General features: G+C 36.1%; 1 protein-coding gene across 15 annotated transcripts in view; it reads left to right on the top strand.

Moving 5' to 3' along the window:
- The window catches only part of EPB41L2 (erythrocyte membrane protein band 4.1 like 2), a 92,682-nt gene that overhangs the window by 26,993 nt on the left and 45,154 nt on the right, over positions 1-20,535 (top strand). For all 15 annotated transcript variants that reach the window (XM_072330994.1, XM_072330996.1, XM_072331002.1 and 12 more), the window contains exons 3-4: positions 11,532-12,004; positions 13,178-13,366. In XM_072330994.1, coding sequence (XP_072187095.1) covers positions 11,546-12,004; positions 13,178-13,366 — 648 coding nt within the window. In that variant the 5' untranslated portion in view covers positions 11,532-11,545. The remainder of the gene's footprint in view (positions 1-11,531; positions 12,005-13,177; positions 13,367-20,535) is intronic.

The raw sequence follows: 20,535 nt of genomic DNA, 5'->3' as shown, positions 1-20,535 counted from the left end.
AACTCTTAAACGTTGAAGTTCTTGTCATGTATTGACCTTTATGGCTTTTGGTTATCCTTTATGGGGTAGGGGAACAGCAACCAACAAACCTTTAGTCTTGAAAGATTAGACTGCACTACTTTGGAAAGGCTTTCCAGATATCTTACGTGACAACTCTGCACTTTCTTTTCCTTTGGAAAGTTACTTACAGAAGTTCTTGGTCACTTTCTTAATAAATTTGGAGATATCTTAAAATCAGCTGTTGGATCTGTTGAGGTTCTTTCACAAGAGCAACCTAAAAATTAAGTGATAAGCAATTTTGTAAAGAAATAATGCTCTTTGCTTTATAGGCAGCTTTTGAACTTACAAATATTAGCTATTTCCCCATCTACTTAATTTTTAAACATTAAGAGCTTTTCTTGGATTGCTGTCTACAAAATGCTTAAAAACTAGGGGAAGAAAAACTTGCTCCAGCACAGCTTCTTAAAGTTTGTTAGCATTCCTCTTCTTCTTGCTGAGTTTCCTGAAGGGATTAAATGCTAAGATGTAGAAATATTGCAGCTTCCAAGTGACTTCAGTATTCTTTCTTTTTCCACAGTCTTGTAATACTAGGAATTAGTGAAAAGACAAATGGCATCTCTTGTGTTACACTTTTTCTTTTTTCTAATTGATTTTCATTCCTGCTGGGTTTATTTTCTTTTACTAAAGGATATGCTAAGGATTAGTCAGAGCCAATTCTGAAGATAGTCTCATGGTCAAAACAGAGAGAGAGAGAATGTGATACGTCTGCCACCTCTGCATGAGGTCTGCAAACAAAGCCAGCACTGAGTTGAATAACACAATGTATATTTTCTTTGAAACTTCTGAAGTCATTCTTTGAACTGGAAGTGTTCCTCTTCAAATAAAGGTACTCCTTGACTTTCTTGAAGATGAGGGCTGTTATTTGTTGACAGGCAGGGGCAGATGCAGCTCTGCGTGTTTTGGTTTGTAGACAGATTAATGTAGCCTGTGCAGTACAGTGTGCTGCATAAAACCTGTCTCAGATTGAGCAAAATGGATTGGTGACTTACGCTGTTCATCCCATCTGAAACAGTTTAAAGGAGGTCACTGTCAGTGCTGACAGTGTAGAATCCTTTTTTTCTTCTAGATATGCCTTGCCTTGGATTTTTTTTTTTGTCGAACAGGTTCTTTGAGGTAATTAGGCCTTCCACTTTATCTCTGTTCATCAGGGGATCATTCTTGAAGGAGATTCCCTATGAAAATGAACTTCAACATTGGATTTACCTGGCCTCAAGTTGGCCTCAAGTTGCAGCAAGGTAAGTTTAGGTTAGTTGTTAGGAAACCCTTCTTTACGGAAAGGGTAGTTAAACCCTGGAATAATCTCCCTGGGGAGGTGCTTGAGTCACTGTACCTGCATGTGTTTAAGAGCCGTGTAGATGTGGTGCTCAGAAATATGATTTAGCAGAGGGTTGTTAGAGTTAGGGTACTATAGTTAGGCTGCAGTTGGACTTGATGATCTTTGAGGTCTTTTCCAACCTGAGTAGTTCTATGATTCTATGCCTGCAGTCTCTTCAGTTATGGAACTTAGAGGGGCTTCTCAAATATTGATAGGGAACATAATCTAGTTACATTTTTTCAGAATGACAGACTTGGGAGTGTAGAGCAGAGAAATTTGGCAACTTATACCATTCTCATATTTGATTTATCTGTTTTAAGATTTATGTCATTTTCTTCCAACTATTGAATACATTGAGAACACTGATAAGGATGCATGTCATGATGCACAGAGAAAGAACTGAATTCCCTTTGCTTCATCCTCCCTGGAATTACTTATAGTAAATTAGTCATGTTGGTTTTGGGCAGAAACAAAATCCCTATACAGGACTAGAGCGTAATTCTGTTTGGAAAAATTAGCTCTGGAAATGTATTCTGTATTTCTAAAGCTCTGATCGTTGTTAAATATTTATCTATGGCGTATTTGTGATTGCTTGAATAGTTTTTGAAGTACTGTATGTGAATTGCCTTATTTTTAATCACCACGAGTTAGCAAATAAAAACATTCACATAATTTCATAAACAGCTGTTCTCTTGTGAGTGTAATTTAAATTAAATCCAGTTTGCATATTGAATCAGTTATTTTCTTACTGTTCGGGTGAGATTCTAAACTATCTGGGTGCAACCCAGACTTCTGATACAGTTGGGCACCCTGACTTTCTAGTAACGTGTCAGTCAAATCTAACACAAATGCTAACTCATTTTTAATCTTATTTTAGGACAAATTTTCCTTTTGATTCTGTGAGCAACTTGATTTCATCTTACAAGTTATAATATCTTTATTTCATTTTTACCCTGACTTATCCACCTTCCTCCAGGAAAGTAGATGACAACCACATAGTCAGCACGCATGCATCTAAAGAACTCCTGGAACTCGGGGTGATTCAGTCCCTTGGACTTGATAAAATTCACAGCTTTGACAATTTGAATAATATTATCCAATTCTAAAGCTCAGTGTGCAGTGCAGTGATATTTCATCAAGTGTGAATTGCTGGCGACAATTGTATTGTCTATTAATTTTATACATACCTCTTTTTTACCAACAATCTCCAGGGCACCATCAGTAGCTGTAGAAGGTATGTTGACCAAGGCTAAAGAAAGTCACTTTAATGCTATTTTTATGACTTCAATACAAATCTAATTTTAGTTGTTGTTTTCATATGTTACTTACTAAACTCGCCCTAAGTAAATGGGTTTTAATTTTTTTGCAGTCAGATTTGCTACCACATTACTAGCTTTTCATAATAGACCATTTGAACTATAACTTGAAAAAAATAAATTAAAAAATAAGATGACAGACTTTCAGTTCTGCTGTTTTGTATTTACAGAACACTTCCTTGATGTGCACTGAATTTGGCAGCACGCTTTGTCAATTTAAGAAGACATCATTAGGTTCTGTTTTCTTTTGAGAGTACATTAACTAGGTTGAAATGTTACTGGTAATCAACATGTTTTACTCACCAAGTGGCACAAGTGCTTGTAATTTGTAAAACGTCCTGGTTTCCATTAGACTGAGTGCATGAAGTAGACACAAAAGGCAGAGTTAGCACTTCTGGTTTCAATGGAGACAGTGCTACTAGCATAGCAGTGGTTTGGTTGTTGCTGAATGATGGGTGTGGGCTCAAGAGTGGGCAGAGGGTTAGATGTGGCTGGTGTGGCTGGCTTAATCTATTAGCCAATTCAAAGCATGCATTCCCTACTTGTAAACAAATGTTAGGGGTGCGAGGGAAGTTTCAGTCTATTCACATCTTATGCTTCTGGAGCAAGTCTTGAAATAAGATGGAAAAAAAAGAATAATGTATTGGCTAGTATTAATGTATTGGCTTTTTAAGGGGCATTTGATTGTATGCTATTTTAAGCGTACAACAAAACTGTTCTGTGCAAGCTGTATCATGAGGGTGCAGCATCCCTTTTCATAGTTTTTTATACATCTGTCCTTTCTTACATGAACTTCATGTTAAAGCTTTAACCGGGCAATATTTATATGAGGATGAAGTCACAGTATCCACTGTGACCGTTCTTTCTCTCTAGAAGCTGCAGGACCTGCACATGAAGATGCTGTGTTCTGTCCAGTTATTTCTACACTGTAACCTCACCCATATCAGGATTTGTGTCTTTCCCACCCTGCCCCCCTTTCTGGCCTCTCTGTAGTTTTTTGGCTATTACACAAATATGACCTTTTTTCCTGTTTTGTCTTCAGCGGCTGTTTCCTGTTTTCTTTCCCTCTCCCACCCCATTTTTTACTCCTGACTTTATCTCCAGTGTTGTCTTTTTCTTTCAGTGTTTACTTTTTTTTTTCCCCAAATTATTATTTTTTTTAATAATAAAAAGAGAATAACAGCATTCCTCTACTACATTTCTGTATCCAGGCTTCTTGCTGAATGTGTATTCAGTGTCAGTTATGCATCCTTCATTCTGCTTCCCAAAAGTCAAATCTGTTGTAAGTGTGCATTTCCTATCTTAACAGTGATACGGATGTATGTGCCTTGAGTGCTAAAAGCTTAGATTTATTGATGGTGGATGTTGATTTGTGGATGTTTCTTCCCTGGCAGCGTTCAAGACCAGGGTGGATGCGGCTTTGGGCAACCTGGCCTAGAGGGAGGTATCCTGGCCCTGCTAGGCAGGGGGGTTGGATTTACATGATCCTTGATGCCCCTTCCAACCCGGGTTATTCTGTGATTCTGTGATCCTTGCCTAACGCAGGGGGTTGGGACTAGATGATCTTAAAGGTCCCTTCTAACCCAAACTGTTTTGTGATTGTATAATGGGAGAGATCTGCAACTGTGAGCTTAAATATGGACTTAGATCCAAGATTAAATTTAATATGAACGAGAGAAGAGCTGCATGTTGGAAGCTGAAAAACAAACAAACAAAAAAGCTTTGAAGCACGTTTTGTCAGCTGTTGAGCCCAAAAGGAGAAAAAGAACTCCTCCAAATCTGTGCATTATGGGACTTTCGTTCAACTAAATCTGTCTTATGGTGTGTACCTCAGAATGTTTTGCTGTGTAATTTTGTAGTGAAACTATTAGTTAAATCTCTGTCAGCTTGGGTTTGTGTATGCTTACAATTGTTACTGAGCTTTCAAAGTTAATTTGCTGTATAGGGTCACTGTTAACAACGCACAGTCTGCATTTGTGTGTGTTCATTAAAAAGCTTTCTGCAGTGTGTGTCTGCTCTAGTAAACTGTACTTTGTGATGCATATTTACATGAAAATGTCATTGCAAGTCACTAGCTTTTTTTTTTTTCCTCATCTGCAGGACAGTCATGAATATTCCTCTATTCATTTCTTGACATGTAGGAATTAGTTTTTAGATCTCTTTATCTCTTACTAATTCTCAAAAAAACAAAAACAAAAAAACACACAAAAAACATACAAAAAAAAAAACAACAAAAAAACCCTTTGTTTAAATAGTTGCTCCCTTGGGGATTTCCTGCATATCCTGTTATCTGTTTTATATTACAATCTTTCATGCTGGGAATGTCCTTCCAGAAAGCACAAGCTGACTAAAGCACTTAGATGACTAACAAATGCAGTAAGTGCTGAAGTAGAGGCTCAAACACAGCACTACTTGGATAAAATTCTGTTTTGCATTTTTTTGTTAGTGTTGTTAGCCTTATTTCTGACCTTTAGAGAATCGTTTCAGTTTATCTAGCCGAGAGATGTTGTAGTGGTCAAAATACTATTAGTGGGGAAGTCACTGCCACGAGAAGTGGAAACCTTTTACAAAACTGCTGATATTTTTTGCTCTGCTAATCAAATACCAGCATTCAGGAGAGCCTATGGGACTGAAGTTTTGGCTGCTAATGTTGTTTGCTCAGCTAAGAGGCATCTTTCTCTCTTTTACTGTGTTTTGTTGCTTTGGGGTTGGAAGTGCTATGCTCCCAATGGAGCAGTAGGTGCGTGCTTTCTTGAAAAGCAATTCTATCAGATATTTGTTATATTCTACAGTAAGTATAAGTATGTAAGAGGAGGTTTGCTATGTCCAGCTTTATGTATATCGCTTTATGTGTGTTATAAGTATTCAGAGGGAAAGAATATAGTGCAGAGCAGTTCTGCTCTTCCAGGAGAGCACTTGTGTTCTGGCAGCACATGAAAGATGCTGTAAGTTTGTATTGGCTGCAAAATAAAAATACCATCACAGGACATCTCAGGTGGCTTGCTTGTGAAATTTGAGTTTTATAGGATAGCTGAGAGAGACTTGGGAATTGCGTTTTACTCATTGTAGCAGCAGTGGTTTTTAACTATTGTTTATATGTGGTGTCAGTTCTGATCTGTTATATCTCTAGTTTGTGTCAAGATCTCTGAAGGTTCTTCAACAGTTAATTCACATAATGGCAGCAGGATTCAGCTGCAGCTTATCTACACATATCTAGAAATATCTTCAGATATCTAGAATGATTTCACTGTGAAGCTCAGATTAAGATTACTGGTTAATTGTTGGAGATGCTGAGTATTAACCAAGTATTTGAAACTGTCTTCACTGTTGGTAGGAAGTGGTGCTACTATCATTTGTACTTCATTTGCATCCTGATTCACGAAAAAACAAAAGACACTGAAAAAATAGCAAGAGAATCTTACATCTATCACCAATATGAAGTCATTTATAACTTAAATGTTACTTTTTCTGTTTTTATTTCCTTCAACAACATCAACATTCATGATTTATTGAACCATCTTGCTAAAGAGCTGTATAATGTATGTATTGATGATGGCAAAAACTTTGACGTGTACATTCTATCTGAAATACAGAACTGATGCTGCCATTAAAAAAGCACTTCTGTGGTGTTTATGCCCCAAAGTTTTGTGAATGTTGAACTTCATTCTCGTACATGGCAGAGCAGACAGTGCCATACATTCCCAGAAGGTTTCTACTACTGCTTCTAAACTGGATTACCTCAAGTAAAAAGCTAACAGGCCGTTATTAGTGTGATCTCAGTCTGTGTCTGTAATATTCAGTCTTGATGTACTGATGAAATCATAGAATCAGAAGGTTGGAAAGGACCTACAAGATCATCTAGTCCAACCATCTAATCCCATTACCAAGTTAATGGCTACATCTGCTCATGAAAGCTACTCACAGATGTGTTCTGCATGTAAGATGTCACTAGTGCGTTATATCAAAAGCACAGATTAGTCACTTGTCATTTCTTTTTCCTGAGTTTGAGTACTGCTATTGTGGCTATTTCCCTTTTTTATATGGTCTTGTACATTTCCTAAACATGAGGAATGGTATTATTTCATTCTGTGGCTTTCACTGAGAAGGAAATAGATAATTGTCAAAATAATCATGCATGCCTGGGATTGAAGCATCCAGAGGTGTTATCGGACTGAGGCTTCTCAGTGTGCTTGAGGAAAAGAGTTCTTGGGTGTGAGTAAACGAGTGAATAATGGTTTTGAATTGGGCAGTAATTAATGAAGTTACTGTAAGTGTCCTGAAAGCATACTTGCAACAAGAGTAAAGTTAATGTTGCAAGTAGAAAAAATAAACTCTTTTTGATGTTGCTGACACATTAGAAACTAATCTGTGTTGTAGTGGATATGTGCCACAGAAACCAAGTCATTTGGTGGTATGGAATGGGGCTGAAGGAAGGGAAAGGAGGCTAGAGAGAAAACATTGCTCAGAGTGAACAGTGTTAATTTCAAAGATAGGGAGAGATTTCTCTTAAACTGTTGTTCTTAGTTTGTTGGACAGATAACTGGAAAACAGAGCTGTCACTTGACCTGTGAGCGTTTTCTGGCTGCTGGAATGAAAAGACTTGGAACTAAATCCTGGTTTTTCCACTGAGCATGCCCTTCTCTAGCAGTGTCAGGGCTTGGGTGGGGTCACTTATTCAATAACTCTTTTCAAAAAGACTACTGGATTCTCCTCAGCTTGCAGCATGTTTTTCAGTGCTAGGGAACAGCACAATGCTAACTTGATAAGCAGATTCTGTATGTGCATATGTATTCTGGCAAAGAGATTTCTTGATTCAAATTCAATACCTCTTATTGAAACTTGTAGCCTTGATACATTGATCTACTTATTGTAAAGATAATACAGGAGTGAGAGACTCTCACTGCCTCTGTGTGTGGTATGGATTCCATTGGGGTGGATAAAAGGTAATTATTTGCTTAAATGTAATCCCAGAAGTGTTTCATTGTTGGCTTCACAACTTGTCTTCATGTAGCACTTGAATGGTATTTATGTTCTTGTTTGTTGAAAGCCTTTGTTATGATAATCTTTGCATTTTGTATAGCTTTTGATGTAAATGATGCAGTCTTCAGTGTTTTTCATTTAATTTAGGAAACAGTGTTTTCTAAATACCTTCTATTGTACAATTTTAAGACTGCTACCTGGTGTCAATAGACCAAAGTTAGCAAAACAGCTTGTGCTGTAGTGATCTTTGCTTTCTGAGGATTTGTACCTCTTAATACTATTGGTTTTAAAGGATGATTCAATTTAAGTTGCGTATGGATTGCACTAGCTAGGTTAGTCACCAGAAAAAAAGTGAACTGATGGCCTGCAATATGTGCTTTATGAAGAGATGGGAGCACCGACGTGATTGGGAATAAACTTCATCGAATAAACTTCTCATCGAATGCTTTAATAGAGAAAAGACACTGAGAAATAGTCGTAATTGCTGAATCTATTTTGACTTTACCAACAGGAACTGCAGTAACTTTTTTTGGAGTTGCTTTGAATCAGAAACTTGTCAGCATCATAGCTTCATTGTGAGGGTATTCTATCTAGACTGCAGGTACTCAGTGTGCAATTTTTGCTAGAAATAGCTTTCTCTGCCTCGTTTCATTTACTGTCTACATCCTTGATGGTTCTCTTTGGTGGTCTTCAGAACTGCTATAGCACTCACATAGATAATAGACTCAGAAGTATTGTTTAATTTCACAGTATCTTTTGTAAGGACTTCTCAGTTTTACTGATGACTTCTGAGTATTCTATGAAAAACAGTAACACATTTGCAGTATTTTTCTTGTGCTTCACCTCTTGGTTCTACTGACTTAAACACTTTTATCCCAACATAAGTATTTCCTGGTAACTCAGGTGTATGCTATATTGAAAGGAAAACAGGGTATGCATGCAGGTAGTCAGCTGTATGATCACATGGATTTTAAAATAACAGAGTAACAGAACACCTGTTATTTTAAATAGCAACTTCAGCAAGAAATTCTTGCAGTATTATTTCTGTTAACTTTGGGACTGATAGCCACCGTGCATATGTCTGGAGTTCCTTGGAAACTGGCTTTTGTGGAAGACCTGGTATCCTTTGGATAGAAGCTCTTCCATGCCTTTTCTGACCTTGGAGATGGGTATGTGCACATATACACATGTAGAGGCTACTCAGACATCCACCTGCTCATGTGCACAGGTAAATAATACTTAGCATCACCAAGTAGTGTTACTGTATGCATCTCTGAAATGCTATCTGTTAAAAATAGCTCATGTTAAGAGTATATTAAAACATAGACTTTATTGTCACAACTCATGAACCATGCTTGAAGTTGGACTGTTATTGCTGTTTTTGGTTGGACCTGTGAATTGTTCTACTGATTTTTTAGAACTATTATGGCACCATCTGCTGACCAGTATAAAGACTGGCAATGTGGGTTTTCCACACCTGGCTACTACATGGAAAATAAGCTGACAATATTGAATTAAGAGGCAGTTTGGGCAGAATTGTAAGGATAAAGGTTGATTTTTCAATTGGTTTATGTTTCTAAGAAGTGTTTTCAGTGGGAGATAATATTGCTGAGGCTAAATCATAATTTAGTTTTAGTAAATGTAGCCAAACAAATTTTAGGGATGATTTTGTTTCCCTAAGGATTGTAGAATCAAACAACAAAATAGTATTCTCTCGTTCCTGATTAATTTCTTAGAGTTCAAAGAATTCTTTCAGTCTTTATCACTGTGCTAACAACGATCACCAACAAGTGTATCATCTCCTGTGATTTTCTTGTTCTTCAGACCTCAGTAATCTTTGACTAGGTGCCTAAAGTTCTGTTTTCCCTTCTTGCTGCAAGACTCATTCATATTGGTTATTTAAAAATAAAGTATATAGTTAATGTTACCTTGTGGTTTGAAGGTGGTATGTTAGGGAAAAATCTTTACCTATTAGCAGCCTTACAATTAGGGAGGGGAGAAGTACTTTGTACAGTTGTGCTATTTAGTAAGAGCAAATGCAAGTTCACAATGCCTCTTTGGGAGCAGGAGGGGAAGGAAAGATGCAGTTGATGTTCAAATGGGTGAATTTTGAGAATAAATGGGTTTAGTTTTTTTTTCAGATCATGCTTCTGAGAGAAGTTCTGTCTGGCTCTTATCTGTTTTCTCCATTGTTAGCTATTAAGAAACAGAGCTGGGTGTGATTTTGCAAGTTCTTCCCTCTCAGAACAGGGAGGGGATGAAGTAAAAGTAGTTTCCAAATACTGGTTGCTTGCCCTGTTAGATTGTATCGAGGTAACATCAGAGGCTTCATGACCTGAAGCACTCGATTTCAGTTGCGGATCTTCAGAATTCTTGGAAAAATATCTTAGCTATTTTCTTAAAAGAAATTACACCTTAATCAGAAATGCACAAAGGAAAAGAATAATCACCATGTCTGCTAACAATGAAACCTCCAATTTGATTTTTCTAAGCACAGTGGTTTATTCCACGATTTCTTTTTCTTTCAGGGAAGTTGCTTAGTTTTATATTTGGAAAACAATAAATTTGGAAAACTATTGATGTACAAACTTATAATAAGGATTGATACCTGTCACAGCAGCAGTTCAGTTTTCTGTAAGATCTGATGTCATAAGCAAAATGTAATTTGACTAGTAGCAACTTCAGAACTAGCATACTAATGTATGTCTTCAGTAGCAAATCCTTTCATCTCTACAGCTAGTCAAATGGAAATTTACCTTTTAGATACCCGTTACCTCTGAGAAATAATAGGATACATAAATATTTAAACCTAATGTTTTATCGTAACAGAGTTTATAAATAACATGAAGAGTGTTTCATTATAAGAAAATAGCTATGTAACTAATATTAATGCTCGAATTATATTTGGAAGTCTCCAATGTAGTAGTAGAGATACAAAATCTTCTTTTGATTTTCCTAATGGTGATTATTTTTGTTTTAGATAGTGAAGCCGATTAAAGTAATGAATAAGGAAACACTCTTTCCATATAGTTAAACTTCTGGACTTGAGATGCTTACTTAATATGAATCTGCCTGTAGTCAGTTCAAAGCTCCTACTTCTAAGCATCTTAGTGCAGTAACTATCAAGTTTGTTTCCTTTGACTAAATGTTGCCCATCTCTTCTTCCAAAAGGGCTTCTCTTTGGTATGTTCAGGCATCTATTAACTTCTATATCTTTCACTAGGGGTGGTCCAAATTAAGACTTCATTTCTGACTACTGATGAATCTTTGAATGTTCTTTAGGAACTTGGAGGTACTGCCTGCTTTCCTGTGGTCTACATTGGTTTCTATTTGGCTTCCATTGTGATTGTAGTTGTCTCCTTGCTAGTAGCCAATACTGATGGAAATTGATTTTAATGCAGAGCTTCCAAGTTATGAATATGATTGTAACTAATTTGCTAATCCTCAGACAAATGAACTGAACATTAGTTTAGAAATAATAGTTTGAAGAAGGTTGTGAATCAGCGTCAGTGGTTTCTAGTAGGATCCAGTTATTTTGATCTTTTCTTGTTAGATTTTCTGGGGCTTATTTTTGTTGGTTTACTTCAATAAATCAGAGGAAAAACATGATCATGTTACATTTTTCAGAGTAGCAAAGCAGTAAAATCTAGTGTCACACAGCAAAGGACAAGAGTGTTGAGTTTTAGCTGCTTTTTGGAGAAATAACAAATGATGTTAATATTATTTTCATATCTTAATATAGTATTATTTGTTTTTAATTTCAATTGTTGTAGACTGTTGTTACAAATTACTGTGACTAAGTCAGTAAAAGTAGTGATGCTACATAATGCAATACTTATTGCTGCATTTTTATTTTTTAGTGTAAGCTGTGACAATGACAACTGAAGTTGGCTCTGAGACTGAAGTAAAGAAAGATTCTGAGCAGGTGGGACCGGACAAAGCCAAGGGCAAGCCTGAAGAAGCCTCAGAAACTCCAGGAAATGATAAGTCCAGGAAGGCGTCCTCTGAAGAAACTCAAGATTCTCCTGTCCCAGCACCAACTAGCCCTAGTAGCCCAAGTAGCCAGAAGAAGGAAAAAGATTCATCTGAAAGCAAGGGTATTTCTCGTTTCCTTCCTCCCTGGCTTAAGAAACAAAAATCCTATACCTTGACAGAGCCCAAAGATGAGGCCAAGAAAAGAGCAACAGGGGAAGAACAAGTAGCTGAAGAAAGTGAAAGCCATCCATCTGAGGGGATGGCTCAGCCAAAAAGGAGCTTAGAAACAGTGGCTAAAAATAATGCTAAAGCAGATGACAAAGAAGAAAAACACTCTGTTAGTAGTGCAGAAACACAGGTAGGTGTGGAAAAGTGTGTATGAATGTTTTGGAGCAATTCTGAGGGGGTGGAGGGCTACTTCATGATGTATATAAACCATGTAAGACTTTATTGGTGTCATATAAGGAAAAAATGGCAATTATTGGGTTGAAATGAGTAAATTCTTCAGCACAACAGTTACTTTTTTGACTCAAGCTGTTTTAGCTGTTGCTTTAGTGTAACATCATCCTTTGGAATAGTCCAAAGGGATAGTAAACTGACTATTACAGTAGAAATGAGAAGCTTCTTAACCAGATTTGCTTCTGAAGTCTTTGTATTGCACAAATAGCTCCTTAGTGACTTAATCCATTTGTTATCTGTTGTAGTTATCTCAGAGTCCTTAGATGTCAATCTCTTGTTGTACTTAACCTTATACCATGCTTGTAGCAGTTGCTCTTATTGATTTGCTCTAGGAGTCTGCTACTGAGTTTGGAAGCAGCACCTATTCTGCAGTGTTTGAGTCCTGATGTGTACAAGTTCTGTATCAGTTCTTAATCCACAAACCTCACATTCTGTAGAGCCACAGGGGTGAATAAGGACATAATGAATCTCTCATAGGAGGAGATGCTGAAAGAGCTGGAACGCTTCAGCTTGGAAAGGAGAAGAGTTGGAGGGGATCAATGTATCTGAAGGGAGGAAATGAACAAGAAGGGGCAAGACTCTTCTCTGTGGTATGCAGAGAAATAATAAGAGTCAATAGGTGCAAATTAGCTGTAGTGGTGGTCTGTAAGTGCAAATACTGAAAACCCACCTGGAAACGGTCCTGGGCAACTTGCTGTAGCTCACTCTGCTTGAGCAGGAAGATTGGACTGGGTTTCACAAGTTACTTTCTAACCCAGAGTTTAAAAAGAAACTTTTGTTAGTACAAAACAAAACAAAAAACTCTAGTGACTAAAAAGGAAAAGAGGCACCTTCTATGACTCCAGAGAAAGAACAGAAAAACTGTGGTGTTTTTTTCGTTTGTTTTCAGTATCTGGTCCCCAAAGTGTTAGACTTCAATGCTTACACAGGTTACAGCTCTTCCAAAATATGCATACATTTTATTAAAGCTTAATTTCTGAATTAGTGGCTTCTAAAAGCAATGAGCAGGATAAAAATGTTGTCATTTATGAGCTTGAATTATCACATTGTTCTTTAACTGTATTTTATATAGCCAGCCAAAGAAGATGGAAAAGAAATGGAAGTAGAGAAGGTTGCAGAAGAAAAAGAAGAAAAGGAAAAAAGGGAAACAAAAGAAGTACAGACAGCTGAAAGTATCCCCCAGAAGCCTCCTAAGAAAATTAAAACTGTGCAGTGTAAAGTGGTGCTCCTAGATGGCACAGAATACAGCTGTGATCTAGAGGTAAGATATTGCCTTTAATATAGAGCCCTCTTTCATTACTGAGAAAAAGAAAATTTTTTCATTTCATTCACAGTTTAGCAAGTATATTTTTGTGTGTCTAATGAACACATTACAAGGTTACATTCCCACTGCTATCATTTGGGCTCTGATAACTGTTCTTTTTTTGAACTCCATATCTATTTTTGTCCTTAAAAAATGTGTTGTACTAGCAAAGAAGATAAAGTGCAATTAACAAAACAGTTTTAGCTGCCCAGAGATCACCTCTGAGTACTTGTGTTTTCTGTTTTATTTGTGTTTTGCAAAGGACAAAGGTTTTCCACAATGTGGATTCACACGTGTTAGTAAAATTGCCTTGAGTTCATTAGTTTCAATTAAAATAATAATCTCAGTTGCATGTATATTTAAAAAAAATGCCTCAAAATAGAATTCTGTTACAAGTCTAAAATATGTGTTTTTTATTTAAAGTTGTGTTCAAGTACCAAATCATGGGCTGTTTACAAATATAAATCTCTGGATTACGCATTGTATATGTTTGTCTGTTAAATCTGACTTAAGATTTAACATCTGATTTACGATCTGACTAAGAGTAAGCTTACTGGAAAACAGCTTCTTGGCTTTTATAGCTTTGACATCCTCTGAATATTCTCCCTCAAGTCTGGCCATAGTATCCAAACCTTAAGTCCAACAGAAGTTCTTTAATATTTTAGATCTAAGTTTAATTGTGAAAAGAAAATTATAGGAAAGGAAGAATAAAGTTGTATTCCAGATCTTCTGTCAGTGAGATAATTTGAAGTGTATACTTTCAAATTTAACAGACTTCATAATTATAGATATAAAAATGGATAGCTATGAGGATATGACTTCAGAAAATGTTTTTTTCCCCACAGTGCATGACTACATTGCAGATGCTCGATTTATTTATTTCCTTCTTGGTCTGTATATACAGTTTCACTGTCATTCATTCTAAACTATGAATATTTAGAATGCCTCAAATCAATTGCTTTTTCTCTTTTGTTTCTTTCCACTTAGTACTCATTTTGGTCAGCAATGCCAGAATCCAATCAAGTTTTCTTCATGTTTTCACTGTTTTATTGCTGTCTTACCATAACTTGCTGTAAATATTACTTGTTAAAAATAGCTTACACGTGTGCTTTGGTGAATCAGTTTGATAACATGACAGTGCTCTTTACCTTAAAGGAAAGGATGCCACTTATGTTGATAATTATCATATGTTCATACTTGATTATTTTTTTTGAATATGCCAGTTTTCTTTTTAATTCTTTGAACTTGTTTTAATGTTGAGCAGATGCTATTAGTTTCTCATAGTTATCGAAGTATCAGCAGTGACCATGTTTGAATCTCCAGGTCTACATGCATCATCTATAAGCAAAAGTACATGTATTCAAGAATTAATAAGACAAAAAGCTTCTACGTATATGAAGAACAGAACTTGAAAGAGCGGAGAGGGAATGACAAAAATTTTAAGGGTCTCTTGCTATATGCAGCTCTTTATCTTCCCTGAAGCAAATTGTTATTCTTACCACCTGCTTTCTCCATGGTGACTTAAGGACAAAGTATAGAACGATCTACAGAGTAATAGATGAGCTTCTGATATTTCTAAGGGGGAAATTCCTTAACAGAATTTATAGTAACTTGTGCTTCCTTTACTAGTCAAGTATTTCCTCTCAGTAATCATGATCTTTTAGAGTTTCCTTAGGTTGTGCTTAAAGAACACGTTTGTTTTAAAACCACTCTGACTTTAAGTATTAAACTTCCAGTACACAGGGTGTGTGTTTATTTTCTGCCTGAAGGGACTGAAGTTTGTTGCTGAGTTCATGCTCAAATTTCTTTATGGAAATTGCTACTTTTGAAGCAGGCAACAACTATTATGAATTTCTACATGTGATACCTACTATCATTTAGCTGTAGGGTACTGATCTAGACAAATCCTTTAGGTTTTAGATTCTTTTATTTTGAGAATTTCTAGTAGAATAAGGTGGGAAGTAGATTTTTTTATCTATTTATTTATTTTTAATGAAGCATTTTCCACCTTTGAGTGTACTAAGAACCCAATTAGTTTTTGGAAGGAAATTATTCTACCAGAGGTCTCCGTTCTTGATTTTCAGCTGATACTTATTAAGCATGCATTAGCATCATTGAATTACTGAAACTTTTTCTTCTTTCCTGTCATAAGCTTTAAACAGCTCAGCATAATATGTAGACGTACTTACGAATTGATCTAAAGTAAATGTAAGGAGAAATGGCAGTTTTCCCTCTCACCTGACCTCTTAATCTTAAAGGCTTTAAGAGAATCCCAGCTTATTTTGCTTGATGTTATAAATTGCACTGTATTCTGAATTTGCAAGAAGTCTGCAGGGTGCAGAAGACTGGAATCAGTGGAATATCTGAAGAATGAATAATGAAATTATTGATTTCATTATTTATGGAAATAGATGAAATTCAAGCATTATAAAAACTTTTGTTGTTTTTTTTTTTTTTTAGAATAATTTAGAAGTAAGTTCTAAGCAGACATTAAATAAAGTTTCCAAATCTAATTTATAAAACAGAATGTTGAGGATATGGAGAAACATGTTTTATTACTGTTCTCTACTTGAACAGAATAAGGAAACATCTTTTAAAACCTTCTGAGAAATCAAACGTGTAGAAATTTCTGATCTATGCTCTGAGATTTTTCTGTAATTGTGTTGTTGTATATTTTGGAACATGAATAGATGTACAAGAATCCAGACTGAGTGAAAAGTGTCTTTAAGTGCAAATATTTTACAACACAGCCAGCATACTGTCATTATTATGCCAACATTATTTTTTAGTTCTTCAACTTATTGTACTATTCAGCAGAATAGTCATGGGAAACATTTTGCTCTGTAGGTTGTTTAAGTTTTGGGAAAAAAGAAAAAAACAAAATAAAGCTTTTTTGGTGTTTGTATGGAAACTGATTTGTCAGTTTTTTGCTGACTCCTTTCTCATTCAGATGTGTCATGTAAATTAAAAGCTATTTTCTGTCTCGTTCATCATCTCGCTTGCTCACAGCACTGAAGAATTTTTGGGAATTAGAGCCTGCCTTTTATTCTCACAAAATTCATAGGTTTCTGGATAGATTCCTTTTGCTTACTTTTCTCTTCACTGAAGCATAGCTTGCACATATTGGTGCTATCTAGTCTCATACCTTCCCTGAGTGGATCTTCTTCTAATTACTATCTTAAACCTTCATCATAAAGGTAATTAATGACCAGCATACACAAAGAGCATCCTTGGCTACTTTGGTGGTTTAAGTGGGAGTAGTAGCTGATATATCAGAGGGCTGTGCTCCTGCCCAGAGGGACCTGGGCAGTCTCTAGGACTGGGCTGAGAAGATTCTGGTGTGGGGAAAATAATGGTGCAGGACTAATGCACTGGTTCTAGTGGGGAAGCTGATGATAGTCCAGTAGCTTGTCTCCTTGTTACAGAGGAGGCTGATAAGATCCCAGGCTGCAGTAGTTGTTTTTAAATTGTTTAATTTTACTGCTTTTGAGTCGGAATTCTATACTTCATTATTAGAAGTCAAAAGCATCTTATAATGCACAGTAATACTAAACGTGACAAGAAAATACTGTTTTATTTGCAGATGATTTACAGAAATCTGCTTTGCCAAGCACCTGTCACCCACCCCAGCACAATTAGGGTGAATTTCATGGGTTAAAGTGAGAGATGTGCCATTTACAGAGGTGAAAATCCAATGCATCTGTGACAATAACTAGTAGACAACATCAGTATCCAGCTTGTGGTGTCTTGCCAGCTCTTCCATTCTTTGGTTTTGCAGCTGAACAGCAATTTGTGAAAGTCTGAGGGATCTGATTATGGAGTTTCATATCATGCATACATTATGAAATACTAATGTGAAACTTATTTCTATTTACGGAGTCAAAAATAGGGCTGCTCTTGAAGTCCTTATCAAATAAGCAAATGTTAATGCTTATCGATGTTAGTATGGAAATGTTCATGCCATGTTATGTTCAAGTGAAAGGGCAGTCATAGAAGTAGATTGTGCACAGCGGAGTCATGTAGCACATCACTCAAAATGTTTTCGAAATCTTCAGAAATTAGTTGAATGTTGGGAGAAAATATTTATAAGGAAATCTATGGAATCTGTACCATCAGTTTTAAAAAACTGATAGTATAAATTGCAGCACAGTTATAAACTTAGCTAAGTCAGTAAAGAAGAAACATCTTTACATTTTGTTCTAACAGGAATTATTATAGTTTTTATTTAATGAATTAGGTAGATGTGCAAACTTAGCTTTTATGATGTGAATGGAGTTGATTTTATCTCATAACAAATCAGTAGTTAAAATTAAGTTAGTGTAACTTCTGCATAAGATACTTTTCTCTTCAAATCTATAACTGAATCAAAGGATTATTTATATGACATGTGGAATGCATTGAGAGAAACTTCTGAGCAAACAGAATTCTAATTATTTCTTCTTCCGTGATAAAATGCTTCTGAAAGCTAATTCCTCTGCATGTCATCTCTAACATATTGTGTCATCTGCTGGTGAGAGCCACAGAATAGAAATAGAATAGAAATTGTCTGGGAGGGGTTGAGCTAGAAAAAGTAGAAAAACCTTTAATATATTGAGGCACCAAACTTATACTGGAAATTGCTTATGGAAAGAAAAAAGTTCACTTACAGAAAATCAGCATTTTTTACTTTTTCTCCTTTTTTTTTTTTTTTTTTTTTGCCTACTGTTTTACTTCTTTCTTCTGCCTTTTTTTGGCTTGTTTTTACGTGTCTTTCCTGTTGCCCAGGGCATTCCTGTTGTGAAAGTTGTTTGGTTTCTAATATAAAGTACATCTCATATTTCTTTTTTGATGGTTGCTTTGTAAGTTAATTTATCACCTTTGTTCTTTTGCCCTTAGAACTTATTCTGTCTTACTGGATCTTCTAACTGGTATTGACTTGCCAATTTAACCTTAACTTAATTCATAATTCTTTTTATCAAGAACTTCTTAAACAGATATTTCAGCTTCTTTGGTGATGCTTTCCTTCATTATTTTTTTCTAATCTATCTTTGTACTTATTACTTTGCTTTCATAGCTGCAAACTGGAAAGACTTGGTTCATAGCCTGTTTCTTTAGGATAACTTCTAGTATTCACTTGTCTGAACACAGGTGTAGATACATTGCTTACAGTACTACACTGTTCTCCAGGAAATTTGGCGTAATGAAGATAAGCCTTGTACCAAGTGAAATGTATTCCTCCATTCATTTTAATGTGTTACTCTTGCTGTGGTGTGTTGTGGTTTATGATTTTTGCAAAAATTAAACTGTTGTGAAATCCAACATCATCGTCTCTGCTATCTGATCTGAGAAATTAAAAACTTTAAGCAGCATTAGTGCTCTAGTGTTAAAGACTTTGATACCACGTACTCTCCAAACTTGTTCTTATTTTCTTGAATGTGGAACTAGGAATAAATGAAAACATTAACCTCCATTGAAAGGTTATTTAAAAAGTCCTTTAACTTTTAGTCCAAGGAATGCAATTGGTGAAGCCCACAGATTCCATGTTAACACAATAGATTAGTTTTCTGTCCTGTGACTTGGAAGTAAAACTATGCAGAGCTACTCATCTCTAGGAAACTTAAGGAGCATGTGAAGGTATCATATTGTGAGGAAATACTACACTAATGAAAACATATATGAAACGTGTATGTAGTATGTGCATACATGGAGAATATGAGCAACTTATCGCATTATGTTAACTTTAGAAGTATCCCAACTCTTAAAGATAATGTCCAGGTATCCTCAGATTCTTAACAGAAAGCTGTGAATGACTGCAGAGGAGGAAAGAGGAAGAAGCAATTGCTCAACTAGTTTGGGAAGAGCACGACTTAAAAGAACTTTCATAGGTTGTGAACTGCTTGTAACATTCAGTTGCCTTTTATTACTTCCTTTGAAGTGAGTTAAGTTCACTCATAGGAATAGCAGCTTGGGACACAGGTTTGTGAAAACAGGAGGATGAAAGATACCTTGCAGTGTTTGTAAAAAGTCACGTAATTGATGCAGTTCCCTGAAATGACATAAACATATGCATGGCCATAGCATTGTCAATTCATGTCCAATAGTGTAATATTTGTGAGATGTAATGGGCAGTTTAATTTTAACTTGAGTGAGTAGACTGCTCCAATGCTTGAGATTAGGAAACAACATGATCTAGGAAACTTTATTTTTTAGCGTAATGCAAATTACCTCATTTCGACCAACTCCTTTCCCGATAATTGACATTTTTGAGTGCAGGTGCAAGTTTTCAGTCTCTGAGGGTGACGTACGTGTTCCTCTTACTTAGATGAAGTGAAAGTAGAGGAAAATAGGCTTTTTCTTCTACAGTACCTTAGGTAGTTGCAAGGAAATTTCTTAAACAGATTTGGAATCTGTGATAGCCTTATTCAGATTTTCTTCTGTAAATGTAGTGTGGGTTTTAGTACAGGATAGCAGTTTAAATAAAAAGAAACGCTAACTGAATAATGACTACTGGTTAGAAGGAAACGAGGATCACACTGTGTTTGTTGACTGCATTCTGCCAGCAGTCTAATTAAATATTTATAACAAAAAGTGTTTACAGGATGCCAGCACTGACCGCATTTTATGCACGTATGAACAACTGAAATGTATTGGAGTTGACATAAGGATTCTATGGTTACTTAGTTTGCTTATTTAAAATAAATCTGTGTTGCCTTAGTGTACAGTGAAGATAACGTTTTATCCCTGAGTAAAGAAAGGTACGATTGAACTCGATACGGAATAGATATTTAATTGTCATTGGAGTTTATTTGCGATTCTTTATTTTTTGACTGCTGTGATGTGTAGTCCAGCATTTGAATAAACCAAAGTGGTCTGCCTAAAGTAAGAACATCTTTTATTTAGGAAAAGAAAAATAAGAATGAAATAGTTTTGCATGTATTGAAAACTTTGCTCCAGATTCAACGTAATGTTGAAGTGTGAAGCTACATCAAAGCCGGAAATGTGCCTTGTGAGATCAGTCACCAGCACAAACTTCCAGGACGTGTTGCTGAGAAGGGGAAGTGTGACAGCAGCCTGGGGACACCTGGCTGCTGGCTGGGGTCAGCCCACCACTCTGTCTGTTACTCTGCTGAAGGGGAGGCTGTAGAGAA

Source organism: Excalfactoria chinensis, chromosome 3 (genome assembly GCF_039878825.1).
Source record: "Excalfactoria chinensis isolate bCotChi1 chromosome 3, bCotChi1.hap2, whole genome shotgun sequence".
NCBI lineage: Eukaryota > Metazoa > Chordata > Aves > Galliformes > Phasianidae > Excalfactoria > Excalfactoria chinensis.
The sequence above is the reverse complement of the archived record's forward strand: the minus strand, read 5'-3'. Positions and strand labels throughout refer to the sequence as shown.